This window comes from Mesocricetus auratus, unplaced genomic scaffold (genome assembly GCF_017639785.1).
Source record: "Mesocricetus auratus isolate SY011 unplaced genomic scaffold, BCM_Maur_2.0 Super-Scaffold_100676, whole genome shotgun sequence".
NCBI lineage: Eukaryota > Metazoa > Chordata > Mammalia > Rodentia > Cricetidae > Mesocricetus > Mesocricetus auratus.
In genome coordinates, this window is record NW_024429266.1 from 13333743 (window position 1) to 13348097 (window position 14355).

Consider the following 14355-nt stretch of genomic DNA (forward strand, 5'->3'; position numbering starts at 1 on the left):
GGGACTAGAAATGGTGGGAGTTTTAAACCTCAAAGCCCGCTGCTCCAGGTCTTTCTTTGGGCCACCAACCAGCTCCCAAGTCATGACACAGACACTTGTTATTAGTTATGAATGCTTGGCCTACCTTAGGCACGTTCATGGCTGCCTTACAATAACTTACATTAACCTGTTTCTCTTTATCGACCTTTCCTTTCTTTCTGTCTCTATGTCTGACTGGCTGGGGGCTGTGTGGCTTCTGGCCCCAGGTGTCTCCCTCATTCTCTCCTTCTTCTTTTGTTTTTTCTCTCCAGACTAGATTTCTCCTAACGTTTCTCTCTCCTTGCCAGCCCCTCCTATCCTTTCTCTGCCCAGTTATTAGGCAGGCAAGATGAACCCAAGGCAACACATCTTTTCATAATTAAACAAATGCAGCATAAACAAAAGTAACACATATTTACACAGTTAAAATAATATTCTGCAGTATAAACAAGTGTGACAAACACATCGTTGCCTAGTTAAAATAATATTTCACAACAACCCACCACCACCAATGCCACACCTCCTTCAACAAGGCCATACCTCCTTCAACAAGGCCACGCCTCCTTCAACAAGGCCACACCTCCTTCAACAAGGCCACACCTCCGAAACCTTCCCAAACAGTTCCACCAACTGGGGGCCAAGCATCCAAACATATGAACCTATGGGGATCATTCTCATTCACACCAACACACACACACACACACACACACTCACATTCACGCACACACGCATGCACGCATGCACACACACACACACACACACACACACACACACACGGGGGGGAGGGAGAGAGAGACACAGAGAGAGAGAGAGTGCTTGAGAGTCACAAGGCATGCCAACTACCCGTGATCCTCTACCAAGGACGCCTGTAGCGATATACTTCCTTTCAGTAGGTCCCAATTCCTTAAGCACCACTGGCAGGGGATTACACCTCACGCCTTTGGCATATGGACCTTTGGGGACCACTCTGTACCCAAATTACAAGGAGTAAGGTGAGTCACTGCAATCTTCCAGCTTGTGCCAGCCCTGGGCTTGCTTGGGTCACAGGCGTCTGGGGCTGTGCCCCGTGCCTGGAGTCACAGAGCACAGCCAGGTGCCCGCTGCAAGCTCTTCTGTGGGTACTTCACTGCTTCTCTCTCGGCAGATGCCATGTGCAGGGGCTGGCTGGGTCTCATCTCAGACGGTCATCATTGGCTCCATCTGTCACTGTCCCTTTCCTGCAGAGGCCCTGGAGCCAGTGAGTGGGGTGGAAGGAGAGCTTGTCAAGTGAGATCTCCTATACACAGGACCCCAGAGGGCCAGCACACACCCATCTTCCCGCCCAGCAGAAACAGAACAGGGTTTCAGATGGAGAGCATGAACGTGGGTCCCCAGGCTGCAAGCGCTGTGAAGGGCCCTTGACTGGCTATCAGACCACACCACGACTGGGGGCTCTCGGATCAACTTATAGACACACTGGGAATTCAAAGGCCGGAAACGGAAAAGGTGAGATTCTGTGGCGAGCGGAGAGGCACGCGGTGGGGCTGTGGGGCTCTGCTCTCCTGCCCTGTCGTTTCCTTGCTTTGCGGCCCGGCCCTTGGCATAAGCAGCGCGCCTCACACTGTGACTGAGATGGCCCTCCCTCACCTGAGGCTTACAACAACGGGCCATGCAATTTTGGTTTTCTGCCACAGGAGTTTGTCAAGTGATGGAAAGCTGAATAATTAATAAGGATGGGAAGAGGGGCTGAGAGATGAAGATGGGAACTGCTTCTTTTCAAACAGTGGGAAAGGGAGGGACCCCAGGTGACTCTGGCATTAGGCTAGGGAGAAATGGCAAAGCCAAATTAGAGTGCCGAAGACGTAGCTGTTGGTAGAGTGGTGCCCTAACATGCACGAGGCCCTGGGTTTGATTCCTAGCACGGCATAAATGGGCCCATAATCCTAGCACTTGGGAGGTAGAGACAGGAGGATCGGGAGCCTCTGGTAGCTGCATGAGTTTTAGGTCATCCTGGGATACATTAGACCAACCGTACTCAACCTGTGGGCCATGACCCCCACAGGGGTCACGTATCAGACAGTCTGCACATCAGATGTTTACATTACAATTCGTAACAATACAAAGTTACAATCATGAAGTAGCAATGAAATAACACGGGGGACTATATTAATCGGCAGCAGCCATTAGCAAGGTTGAGAACCACTGAACTAGAACTTTCTCCAATCAACCAACCAACCAACCAACCAACCAACCAACCAACCAACCAACCGAACCCTTCTCATCCCACACCAACAGCTGTTAAATAGATATGCTCTCTGGAATGAACATTTATATCATTGAGGAGGTGGCACTGGGCTTCAGTTGAGTCTTAGAAGGGTCACCATGGGGAACTAAGGCCTGCAGTTTCTTTCTGGTGGCTAATTCTAGAGTCTAGTGTGAGACAAAGAAATGGTTTTGATCACTAGATGTGTGCTTGTTCAATACATTGCAGACAGAACGTGTTGTCAGGTCTGTCTCTTTGGTTGGGATATTTCATGTATTTCCTCAATATTGCCACAAACCAGACCTACCTGGAGATGACCCCCTGCACTTGAACAGTGCCACCATCAATGAGGTCCTGTAACGGTTTCTCTCCAGAGAAGCAAGGTTAGAACGGACCTTTGGGCAGAGACACAAATTCACAGACACAAAACCACAAGAGAAAGGGGAAGGCGGAAGCTTGGCTGTCCTGTGTGCCCAACATGACCTCTGCAGTCACTGAGGCCTGACTGAGCCCGTGAGATTAGCACTAAGAACTTCCATTTAAACTATTCTGGGCAACAGCTTCTATTTCTGTGCTGGTTTACATCTTTCTTCACAAAAGTCACATAAGAGTGGAGCAGCTAAGGGAGACTCAGCAACGATCTGCAGCTGTGCCCATTAAGTCCTGTAGGTCATGGACACCGAGGGCCAGGATGAGCGCTAAGGACCCCATGGGAAGAGCTTGTATTCCTCAACTTCTGCATTTTCCCCAGGGCATAGCACAGACTGCCACTCTCCACTTGAGGTTCTTTGCTGAGACAGCTACATTCTTTAATCAGGCTGGAAATGCGAGGCACTCTCTAAAGATGGAGCACAGCATGTGGTTCCAACCTTAGCGAAGCAGATGAGATGTGTGTGGATTGGTGGACACTATGTGGGAGATGCTACCTGCTTTGGTGGTGCTGGTTGTCTTGCAACCATGATGAGAGAAACACAGAGCAACATCATTAACAGGTCCTGCAATTGTCTCCTTGACAGGGGGATGCCGTGTGTCCTGTAAAAGCAGGTGTTAGTTGGGTTTTCTGATAGCAGCCAGAAGGTTAACAGGTTGGTTCTGTGAAGGCCACACAAGTACCTTCTAAGGTTCAGACTCTATTCAGGAAGCCTAAGTAGTCTGGTCTTACCTTACTGTGCTGTATCTGGTCCTGAGCTTCTCTTCATGACCAGTGTAAAGAAATGCCAACAGCAGGTCAAACCAAGTCAGGCTATCATTTTTCTGGGGGGGGGGGAGTCTGTTAGATTGCTGTCTTTTTTTCTTTGGAGCCTGTCTTGGAACTCGCTCTGTAGATGAGGATGGCTTCGAACTCAAGAGATCCTTGTGCCTCTGCCTCTTAGTGCTGGGATTAAAGGTGTGTGCCACCACCACCCGGTGAATTGCTATCTTCTTATAGTGTGTGTTTAGGGATGTTATGTTGCTGTTTTCTCTTAACTGAAATATTCCGTCCTGGAGATCCAGGAAATGAAAGAAACTTATAGCACCTAGGAAATTGCTGAAAGTGGTCAGATTCATAAGCCCCCCCCCCCCACATAGTTATAAGCAGCAGTCTATTGCTGAGGGCCAACAGCCTGCAGGCTGTCGGTGGAACGCCCGGGATGCAGCTTTCCTGGCTTGTCACTCATGCTGGGGGTGGGTTCCTCCTTAGTAACCCCTTATACTACTGTGAATGACCTAAATAAACTCACTGATTCACTTAGTGTGGGTGAGTTCTTTGGTTTATGGATGGCATCCTAGCTGGGACAAACAGCTGTTTGTTTACACCCCCCCCAGGTAATGGATCAGGGTGTGATAATCTCAATTGTCAACTTGATGAGATAGATCTAGACCAGTGGTTCTCAACCTTCTTAATGCTGAGACCCTTTAATACATGTGGTGGTCCCTGAGCAGAAAATTATTCATTGTTACTTCACCTAATTTTGCTACTGTTATGAATCATATAAATGTTTTCCAATGGTCTTTTGACCCCCAAAGGGTTGCAAACTACAGGTTGAGAACCACTGATCTAGAATAACCTACAAAATAAACTTTCTGGAGTTGCAGAAAGGGTTCAGGACCAAGAGTGTTTGTTGCTCCTATAGAGGAATAAAGTTTGATGCCCCCTCTCCCAGCCTTCCTTAAGTAGCTGTTATCAGGGTGTTTTGTCACAGTAAAGAGAAAAGTAACCAAGATAAGGGTGTGGTGGTTTGAAAGACAATGGCCCCTAAAGGAAGCTGCACTATTAAGAGGTGTGGCCTCGTTGGAGGATGCGTCACTGTGGGGGCAGGCTTCGAGGTCTCCTTTGTGCAAGATTTGCTTGGTTACTCAGACCACTTCCTGTTGCCTTCGGTTCAAGATGTAAGAACTCTCAGTCCTTCTCCAGCGCCACGCCTGCCTGCCTGCCTTCCTACTATAACGGACTAAACCTTTAAACCGTAAGCCAGCCCCAGTTAATTTTCCTTTGTAGGAGCTGTCCAGGACACTGTGGCACACACCTTTATTACTAGCACTCAGGAGGCAGAAGCAGGTCTATCTATGAATTTGAGGCCAGTCCTAATCGAAAGAGCAAGTTCCATCCAGAACAGCCAGGGCAGCTACAGAGAAACCCCGTCTCAAAAAACACCCCCCACCCACAAGACAACCCCACCTCAACAAATCAAGCAAAAGATGTCATGGTTATAGCGTCTCTTCAAAGCAACAGAAACCCTAAAATAAGGGGTGACTAAAAAAAAACCACTTTGCTGATGGGGGAAGTCCTTCTGTGTTTATGTAAATAAAGCACTGTTGGCCAACAGGGAAGCAAGATAGGTGGGGCTAGGAGTTGAAGAGAATTCTGGGAAATGCAATCAAGCGTGGGGGTTGCCATGTGATCTCCTGGGAGGAAAGGAAGCACCAGGAGGATGTCCTCGGAAAGATAAGTCCTTATAAAATATATATTAGTAATTATGGGTTAAAAATTAAGTCAGAGCTAGCCAATAAGAAACCAAGCAAACGGCCAACAGCATCATAATTAATATAGTGTCTCGTGTTATTTGGGGGCTGAGACAGCAGCGGGACCCAGGCAGCTGGCAGGAAGAATACACATTACACACTTTGGGAAATACAAGTTCTCAACTACTCTTCAGTTCCAGATTGTTACTGAGTTTAAACTTCTGATCTGCCAACTCCATGTTAGGATGCCACAAAACACTACCTATGAGAGCCCCAAAGTCTTATGGGAGTGCAGTCTTTCCAAAGCTTAAAGATGTGGCTCATCCAAGAGCTGACCAATGGATAGTTCAGGAAGCCAAGATGGCTGGCTTCTTTCCCATTTTAATCAGGAGAATATGAACAGTGGGTGTCTCTGGGGTGCTGATGCCACCACTGCCTGAGCAGTAGGTGCCCCTGGGATTTCAATGCCACCAGGAAGGCAGCACCAGGTGTGGTCACCGCAGCAAGCATCCATCAGCATTCTACTGGTTTGACCGTCTGCTGGCTCCATAGCCTGAACTGCTGGTTTGGAAACAACAGAATCCTTTAAAATTGCTTCTGAAATTCCTATCAAATGCTGAGCAGACAGAGAGGTCACAACTCAAAGCTCTATTATTGGCTGGAAACCAAAGTTGCATTTTGGCTTATTCAAATCTAGACAGCCCAGCCTGGACCCCTGGTGAGTAGCAGCACATGGCTAAAATTAGCCTGGCCATCTGCTGAAACAGCAGCTGGGCTATTCTAAGCCCCAGAGAGGCTGCCTGGAAGTGCAGCTGGACCTCTCATGGAATGAGCCAGAGGCCTGCTGCTTCACGGTCAAGGGGAAGACAGGACTGCTAGCAATTCTGGAAAGAAAGCCAGGGTCGTGGTGGGGTCCATGGAGGCTGGAAATGCAGAGCTAGATCCCTGTCCTTATTTTCTGTTTTTTTTTCTTCCTGGAACTTCCTGTTTTCATCCAGACACTGGCAATACCGTTCTCTGTACCCTAGCAATAATGGTCTAACCTGTTTAGTACTCCTCACAGATGAGGAGCTGAGTGTTTCACAGAGATCAGTGTTCATATTCTCAAGACAACTCTGATGGATGCCAGATCTGGTTCACTTAGAAGAGTGTCACAATTATGTTGGGGACTCTGGCTCCAATGACCTGGAGTTGAAGGCCTTCTGTAGACCCCCATCTTCTGCCACCAGAGGGGAGCAGTATCCCACAGAGTTAAGACTCTATTTAAATATACTTGACAATAGTCACTGGTCACCAGAAAGCCTTCTCAGGTAGTTTGCTCTTTGACTGCAGTCAATACACCCAGAGGCTGTCAACCTTCTGTAGCTGGTCATAAAGCTTTAGTTGGTACTTACTCCCCAAGAGGACAGCACTCAAGTATAGTTCAGACAACAGAATCCTGCTGGTCCACACACTGGAGGAATGCACAGTTCCTCTTGGGCCCTCTGGGAACACAGGCATGCACTGCACGCAATAGCGTGGTCTGAAACAGCTAGGGATGGTGCTGAACAGATGCTGTCCAAGGGCTGCTTGTCCAGACACAGGCGGGGGCAGCTCACCAGGTGGGCAGAGTGCACCTCTTTCGCCCCAGCACTTAGACCCCAGCTGTTGGTTCTTTGGACACACAATCATGTGTCCTATAACTGAGCTATGCCTAAGTCCATGTTTTAAATTTATAGATTGGCTGATCTCATCTTTGGTTGCTCTGGTAATCTGAATGGCTCCAAAGACTCATTGGAAATGGCACTATTAGGAAGTATGGCTTTGTTAGAGGAAGTACTGGGGGGCGGGGCTCTGAGGCTTCAGAAGCTCAAGCCAGGCCTAGGGGCGCACTGTCTCTTCTTGCTGCCTGCAGATCCAGATCCAGAACTATCTCTAACACTGTGTCTGCTTGCATGCTACTACACTTTCCCCCATGACAGAATGGAATAAACCTATGAACCTGTAAGCCACCACCAATTATTGTTTTCTTTTGTAAGAGGAGCTGTGGCATAAGCCTTTAATCCCAGCACTCGGGAGGTAGAGGCAGGCAGATCTCTGAGTTCCAGGCTAGCCTGGTCTAAGAGCAAGTTCCAGGATAGTCAGGGATACACAGAGAAACCCTGCCTTGAAAACAAACAAACAAAATAAAGAGTAGCCATGGTCATGGTATCCCTACACAACAATAGAAACCCTAACTAAGATCGTTGTTGTTCTCAGGGTAACACTTGAATTTCTCCTCTATCCCCACGGCAGAGTTTCTCTGTAGTCCTATAACTCAGAGATCAGCCTGCCCCTGCCTCTGGATACTGGGATTAAAAGCATGTGTCACCACTGCCTGGTTAGACTTGAATTTCTTAAACATGGAAGGAAATCCATTGAGTGATATCCCCAAACTAAAACCACCATGCTTAACCAGGCACTGGGAGGGTAGCCCCTTTTCTCTGCTTTTCAAGGTGGCCGGTGGTAGCTGACGAGCTTTACGGAATGATTGGGTGAGCTGGAGACATTCATCAAGTTAGACACTACAAAGGCAAGAACTTGACCACCAAGCAACCAATACCCACATTCCTCATCAGAAACCCAACACTTCTTCACATCCCTCAGTTTAACTGCAGCCACACATCTGGATTCTACAGGACACAACTGCAGATCACAAATGACACTAACTGCCAGAAGAGGGCACCAGGTCTCATTACAGACGACTGTGAGCCACCAAGTGGTTGCTGGGAATTGAACTCAGGACCTCTGGAAGAGCAGCCAGTGCTCTTAACCTCTGACTCATCTCTCTAGCCTTCAACTATCATTTTCAAATTCCAGATAGCTCTAGGATGATGCCCTGTGGCTTTGGTGTGGTATAGTTATTCTCAATGACTTCCCAAGTATTAGTAATCTGAAGGAAGTCTTCCCTATGGGTTCAGTGCTATGGGAGTTCATACCTACAGATCGCTGGGAAGATAACCACATCCCTGTCAGAGGAGATGAGCCACACGACATAGGAACAAATAGCCATTTGCATTTTAAGTGAGAACTATTAGTCCTTTGGGTGAATACACTGATTACAAGTGGTTCAACCTGGAAGACAGAATTGCTCATGGATGAGTCAAGAATCCCAAATGCAACTCTGAATGGACCACATCACACATTCAGGTAACCTCCTTTTTTGGTTACCCCATATCTATCACTGAAAACCAAAGCAAAACACGAGTCCAGAAGGCTAAGGGGTCAATAAGTACAAGATAAAAGAAAAATCTATATAGTATGAAATTAGTTTTTATTTTTAGCTTAAAATAAATGCTTAACATTTTGCCAAAATCAAACCAAAGACGAACCTTTGAAAAAGGGAGGAAGCACATTTCCCTTCCCTGTGGGAACCGGTAAGGCAGACATTGTGGCTGTGGTGTGGCTGTTTTCCCCCTCAGGACTAGTCTAGGCAAACAAAACAAATCCTCTCCCCAACTTTTCCTCTACTGTCAGCTGTGTCCATCAGGGCTGTGCCTGGTAGGATAAAACCCCAAACAACCCTCCCACCGAGTGCAACATGGATAAGGGACTTGAACCCAGAGCCCTTTAACCTGTCTATATAGAACCCTAAGGAGATCGGGTGAGGGTGCCACCATTAGGCGGTGGCGTGGCTGAGGTTTTGTGGTATCTGTGGTGTGGAGGCACCAGGAGGAGTTTACCCCTAGGCTCTGGGTGGTGGGCGCAGCACGCCCCTCACACTTTACCACAGGGACGTCTTAAAATTGAACTTCAGTTTCAGCAGGTATTTCAGATTCACCTGAGCAATGTCGTAGACAATGTACCTGGGAGAGCAGTGGTTAAGGAGCCAACCGTGGAGTCCCCTGACCTTCCTCACACCCAATCTCCTTAAGTGGGTGAAGGCTGGTGTAAACCAGAGAGCCAGGTTTGCCCAGGAGACCACCCACGGGGGAAAAAGTTGTCATTATCCCTAGATGAGCTGCCCAGGGAAGTGAGAGCACGTATACACCTCTGGTACAGCCCACAGCACATGGCACAGCCACGAAAGGATACTCATTATATAGCAGGCAGGTGTCATTAACACCCGACGGGATCCCTGTTCCCAGCGGAACCTCTACGCCTTCCAGGGTGATGCTGGCTGAAGGGTCAGGAGTCGTTTTGCCCAAGCCTGTAAGGTAGAAGGGTCAAGAATGACAGGATGTGCAAGAGGGGATGGGAAAATGTCCTGTGTACATGATGCCTACTCATGCAGATGTGTTTACTTCAGAACCTCCTTCAATCTAAATCTGGAAAGTCCCCGAGGTCCAGATGGGAGTGCTAACTGGTGAATACCAAGGCCGGGATCATCATGTGCTACCCACTCAACAGTTTCAGGTTCACCAGAGATCCCTCCTGGCCTGACACAACTGGTCACAATGTCAGGCCACCATTGTCCTCTCATTTGGTTCCTGGTGTCCCACGGAACTCCTATGGCGTCATGACACTAGCTGCAGCCACAAGGAATCAAAGTTTTGTTTCTCAATGAAGCTCCAGCAGGCAGCTCCAAGAGTCTAGCCTTTGGAGGAAAGTCCCCCTCTCCCCCATCCGCCATGTCTGGTTGGAGAAAAGTACCTTTGACACTGTGCTTGCCCTTGGGTAACTTGCTGATATGTGAAGCATGCTTGAGTTCATACCTGTTCAAGAGAGGACAGGCTCAGACTAGCCCCTGGTCACTGGGCTCCCAAACCAGTAGTCAGCAGCATCTTTGCTGTCAGGTAAACGAAACGCCCACAGAACTGTCCACCTTTACATCGGACTCTCCCTTTCCAACTCCTGGACTCTTCGGAACCTGGTGTTCTCAGGTATAGAGCCTGTAACAACTGTCCCTGCTATGGGGTTATTTCCCAAGAAAGGGCCTGCTTGGAGCTGTGGCCAGCTGCTCGAAGGTTCCAGTCTAAACCACCCCATGGCCTAATTCACCATCTTGCTCTTTTGTCACAGCTTACAGGATCAGGAGGTTGCCTGAATGAAGCTGGAGGAATTGGATCTTCTCTGAGGAATGGCCTCTCTATTTCTTCTGCAGAAGGACTCATACTGCCAATCCTGGCTCTCCTGCATTCCTTCCCCTGGTGTTTTCAGAGCATCTCTGAATCTCCCTCGATCCCTTCAACCACTGTCTACTGTACTTACAAGCCAAGAATCCCGACTTCAGAGTCCACTAACTGGTGGGGATTTCCATGATCACTGCCTGGCCAAGGAGACTCTCCTTCCGGCTCATTCTACCCACCCTGGCCTCGGAGCTAGGATACTTACATGTTTCCAAGGGCAACTTCTCCCAAAAGTATTAAGCCAATCGGGTCTCCCTGAGATGTGTGGCAGTAGTTCGCACTTTTGGATACCATATCAGCAAAATAGATCCCTTTTCCAAACATGTAGCCTGTCTGGAGAATTGAGAAAGGGACAGTTGAAAACCTTCTACGACTAAGTCAGTGAGGCAGTCCAGAGAATACCCACATGAGCTACTGGCTAAGCCCCGCAGCCATCACCTCCGAGAGACACTGCCACAGGTCAGTGCTCACAGAGGGGTTATGGGGAATCACCTAACAGCTTAGGACGCAGCCACTGTCTCCTAGCCAGGAAGTCTCATGAGGGTAATTCAATGAGTTAATAATCACTATTTAGATTAGGCCAGCAAGCACTGGCTACTCCCAATCCCTGTTAAGTGAAATGCAAGGTTTTGCAACAGTAAATGAAGGGCTCGGATGGCCACCTCAGAAACCCTGTCCAGTTGATCCCTTTTATAACCCAGCAGGTGACGTATCTATCCCTTGTCCTGTTTATTTTGTTGGTGGAAATACAGGAGCTCATGGAGCTGCACACCTGGGCTCCAAAGCATGTTCTTTGCATGTCAACATGTCCAACCAGCCTTCAGAGCATCCTGGTCTAGACACTTTTGTTCTAAGCTGTTGCAAACACGTGCAGCTGTGTACCACTGCAGACTCAGAGGCTCTCCACAGCTGTACTGACAGGGCGGACCTCGGGCTCAGAGGCTCTCCCTGAAGCAGCCAGGGCTCTTTAAGGAGGAGATTATTGCAGGAACACACACTTCCACACTTGCCCATACCCGAGGTCAGACACCTACCACAGGTGCTTCAGGCGGGGCTATCCGCAGACCCTGTGACAAGATGCCAGCAAAGTTGGTGGTCCTGGACCCGTGCCACAGTAACCTCCGATTATGCAGCTGCTTGAAGGGTTTGTAGCGCTGGCTCTCTCCCTCACGCTCTATCTTAAAGATCTGGGCAGAGAGTTAGCAAAAGGGAGGCAGAAATACTGTCACTCAGGCTGACTGAAGAGATGAATGGACTGATACTGACCACCTGTCCCAAGAACTAGAAAACTTTATCTTTGCTGCAGGGATGGGATGATCTAAGGTACATGTCCCAAGGCTCCACTTTACAGGGACGAGCTGTCAAAATACACTAACATGCAGCAGACATGCACCTAAGGAATCTTTTCTTTGAGACTAGTCTCACTATGTAGCCCAGGCTGGCTTTGGCACTTTCAGTTTCCCGCCTCAGCCTCCCAAGTGATGATATTAGAGAAGTGCACTACATCTGGCCTGAGGAAGTTTATCACGAGACTCCGGGGCACTTTAAATACACAGCCAACTATACAGTATCACTGATTCTCCAGCTCAACAAACAAGTCATTTCTACTTAGTTAAAACTAAGTATGGCTGGGCGTGGTGCCACACACTTTTAATCCCAGCACCCAGGAGGATCTCTGTAAATTCGAAGCCAGCCTGGTCTCATACCAAGTTTCAGAACAGCCAAGACTACAGACCCTGTCTCAAAGGAAAAAAAAAAAAAAAAAGCAAAACAGCCCTTGCTTTCTGAGCTAGGCCCAGGAATGGAGGGGACAGGGGACACCTGGCGGGATAGAAGGGGGTAGAGAAGGAGTCTTACGTCTATCACTTCCAGGTCATAGGCATTGTGTGTGGTGGCATGCGTGTTCTTAACATACTTCCTGATGACCTCGGCTTCCTCAGAGTCTCTGTCAACCACCTGGAAGACAGGCCATCTGGATCAGGGCAGGGGACCCCAGAGAGCCCCATGTCTTTAGGTAGATTTTATTATATATTCTAGTCATGTCTCGGTAAGAGTAGGAAGACTAATCAAGCTTCAGTTGGTCTTAGCTGCAAACACAGCAAGGCAATTTATGTCCTTTAAAAGAACCTCTGTAGAAAATCTTTTGCTAGCTAGTTTTATGCCCACTTGACACAAAGCTAGAGTCACTGGATGGAGCCTTCATTGAGAAAATGCCTTCATTAGACTGGGCTGTAAGCAAGCCTGTATGTATTTTCTTAATTAGTGAATGACATGGGAGGGCCTAACCCATTTTGGGTGTTGGCACCCCTGGGTTCTATAAGAAAGCAGGCTGAGCAAGCTACGAAGAGCAAGTCAGTGAGCTGCTGCTCCCCTGCATGACCTCTGCATCAGCTCCTGCCTCCAGGCTCCTGCCCTGACTTCCTCTGACGAAGGACTCTAATGTGGAAGTGGAACCCATATAAACCCCTTCTCTCCCAAGTTGCTTTGTTCATGGCAGCAATAGTAAGTAACCCTGACTAGGACAAATTCTCTCTACCATTTTATACTGACATGATTAAAATCAGATGCATTATGGGAAGGATAGGCACAGGGGGCAAAAGACATACATAATCAGGTCTGTCAATCAAAAAAACAGAGGATCACCCAATGTATACTACGTTTGCAAACCTGTGAAGCTTTTTAATCCTTTGACCAAAAAGCAAAGAATCTGGAAACACCTGGTCTAGACTCCAATCCCTAGGAGTACTTGGACCACGATGGGCCCATGCTGCCTGGCAGAAACAGCAGAGGCAGAAGATAGGGACGTCAGGCTGGGAGCAGAGGAACACAGCCAGGCAGGGCAAGTACCACATGCCTAAGCCTTCACCACATCCAAGTTCAATCGACTGCTTTATCCAAAATAGAACAGGAACTCTTGGTAGGACTCTCAAAATCTAGCCTCCACACCAATCTGAGGCCCTAGCTAGCTCCAAAGACTCCTGCAGAGGGGCTCAAGGGCCACCATCACCATCTGGGTCCGTGAGAGGGCAGCTTCATGGCCTGGCTGCACTTGTAACTGTGAAGATGGCCCCAGTTCACATGGAGGTGGGGACCACGGCTCTCGGAAGGAGCAGGCTTCTCACCTTAATGTCAGTTTTGAGCTTCTCGTAGTTGACATCAATGGGGTCTTTACTGCTGTCATCAGACCCACCCCTGAGAAGACTATAGGCCACCTCAATGTCCAGGAGGTTGTCCAGCATCTCCACCTTGGCCTGGGGACAAGATAAAGACCCGGGAGCTAAGTTCATAGGGAAGAAGACGACTATCAAGCCTTGACAAAAGTCAGTATGTAGATGACATCCCACACAGGGGGTGGGGGGAGACCCCTTTGCTGGCCAGAGTCTGCCATCACCTCTCACTCAACAGTTGACAGTCACAGGTGTTCCTTGACATGCTAATGAGGCTCTGATGCCTGGGGAGGTAAGTGTGGGGCAGATGTCAGGACTCTTACACATGAATGATAGGCAGGGAAATAGATGCCACTAAGGAAATCTCGAACTGATCTCAGCCAGGGACTCATGGGAGCCTTTATGTGGGGAAAGACATATGGTGTTCTTGGCTAGTGACAAGTTCCTACACTTACTTGTAAAGCAAAGGAAAGAAACATTAGATTCTGTTCTGAAAGAGCACAGTAAGGAGGATAGTCCCAGGAGTAAGACAGTCCCGGCCCCCGCCCAGGGGCCTATTACCTGCACGCTGTCTGAGTTGTTGAGGAGCGGGGGCTTCTTCATCCCGAAGTCATGGGGGATCAGGGTGTAGAAGCGATTGGAAAGATCCAGGATCTGGGAGTCACTGCTGCCTTGGGACACTGCCTGGAAGGAAAGGGGACAGAAGGAACATAGGACCGAGGCAGCTGCTGTATGTACAAGCCAAGAAATGGTGATGAGCGCTCCTTCTCACTGGACTGCTGGACTGAGCGTATGTTATCAGACTCCACACAAAGCGCTACTGCACACTCTATGTGGTGGGCTCATGGCTACTGCTGTAAAACTCCCTGATTTCGTGTGAAAACACGCCTCTAATCCC

At 48.6% G+C, this 14355-nt stretch overlaps 1 protein-coding gene across 1 annotated transcript in view; it reads right to left on the reverse strand.

Annotated features, from left to right (window-relative positions):
- Window positions 1-8478: 8478 nt before the first annotated feature.
- Window positions 8479-14355, reverse strand: part of Parp1 (poly(ADP-ribose) polymerase 1) — a 32531-nt gene continuing 26654 nt past the window's right edge. The window contains exons 16-23 of the mRNA XM_005078138.4: window positions 14019-14141; window positions 13413-13541; window positions 12148-12246; window positions 11325-11477; window positions 10496-10623; window positions 9815-9876; window positions 9257-9371; window positions 8479-9027 (exon numbers count right to left, since the gene is read on the reverse strand). Coding sequence (XP_005078195.1) covers window positions 8946-9027; window positions 9257-9371; window positions 9815-9876; window positions 10496-10623; window positions 11325-11477; window positions 12148-12246; window positions 13413-13541; window positions 14019-14141 — 891 coding nt within the window. The 3' untranslated portion in view covers window positions 8479-8945. The remainder of the gene's footprint in view (window positions 9028-9256; window positions 9372-9814; window positions 9877-10495; window positions 10624-11324; window positions 11478-12147; window positions 12247-13412; window positions 13542-14018; window positions 14142-14355) is intronic.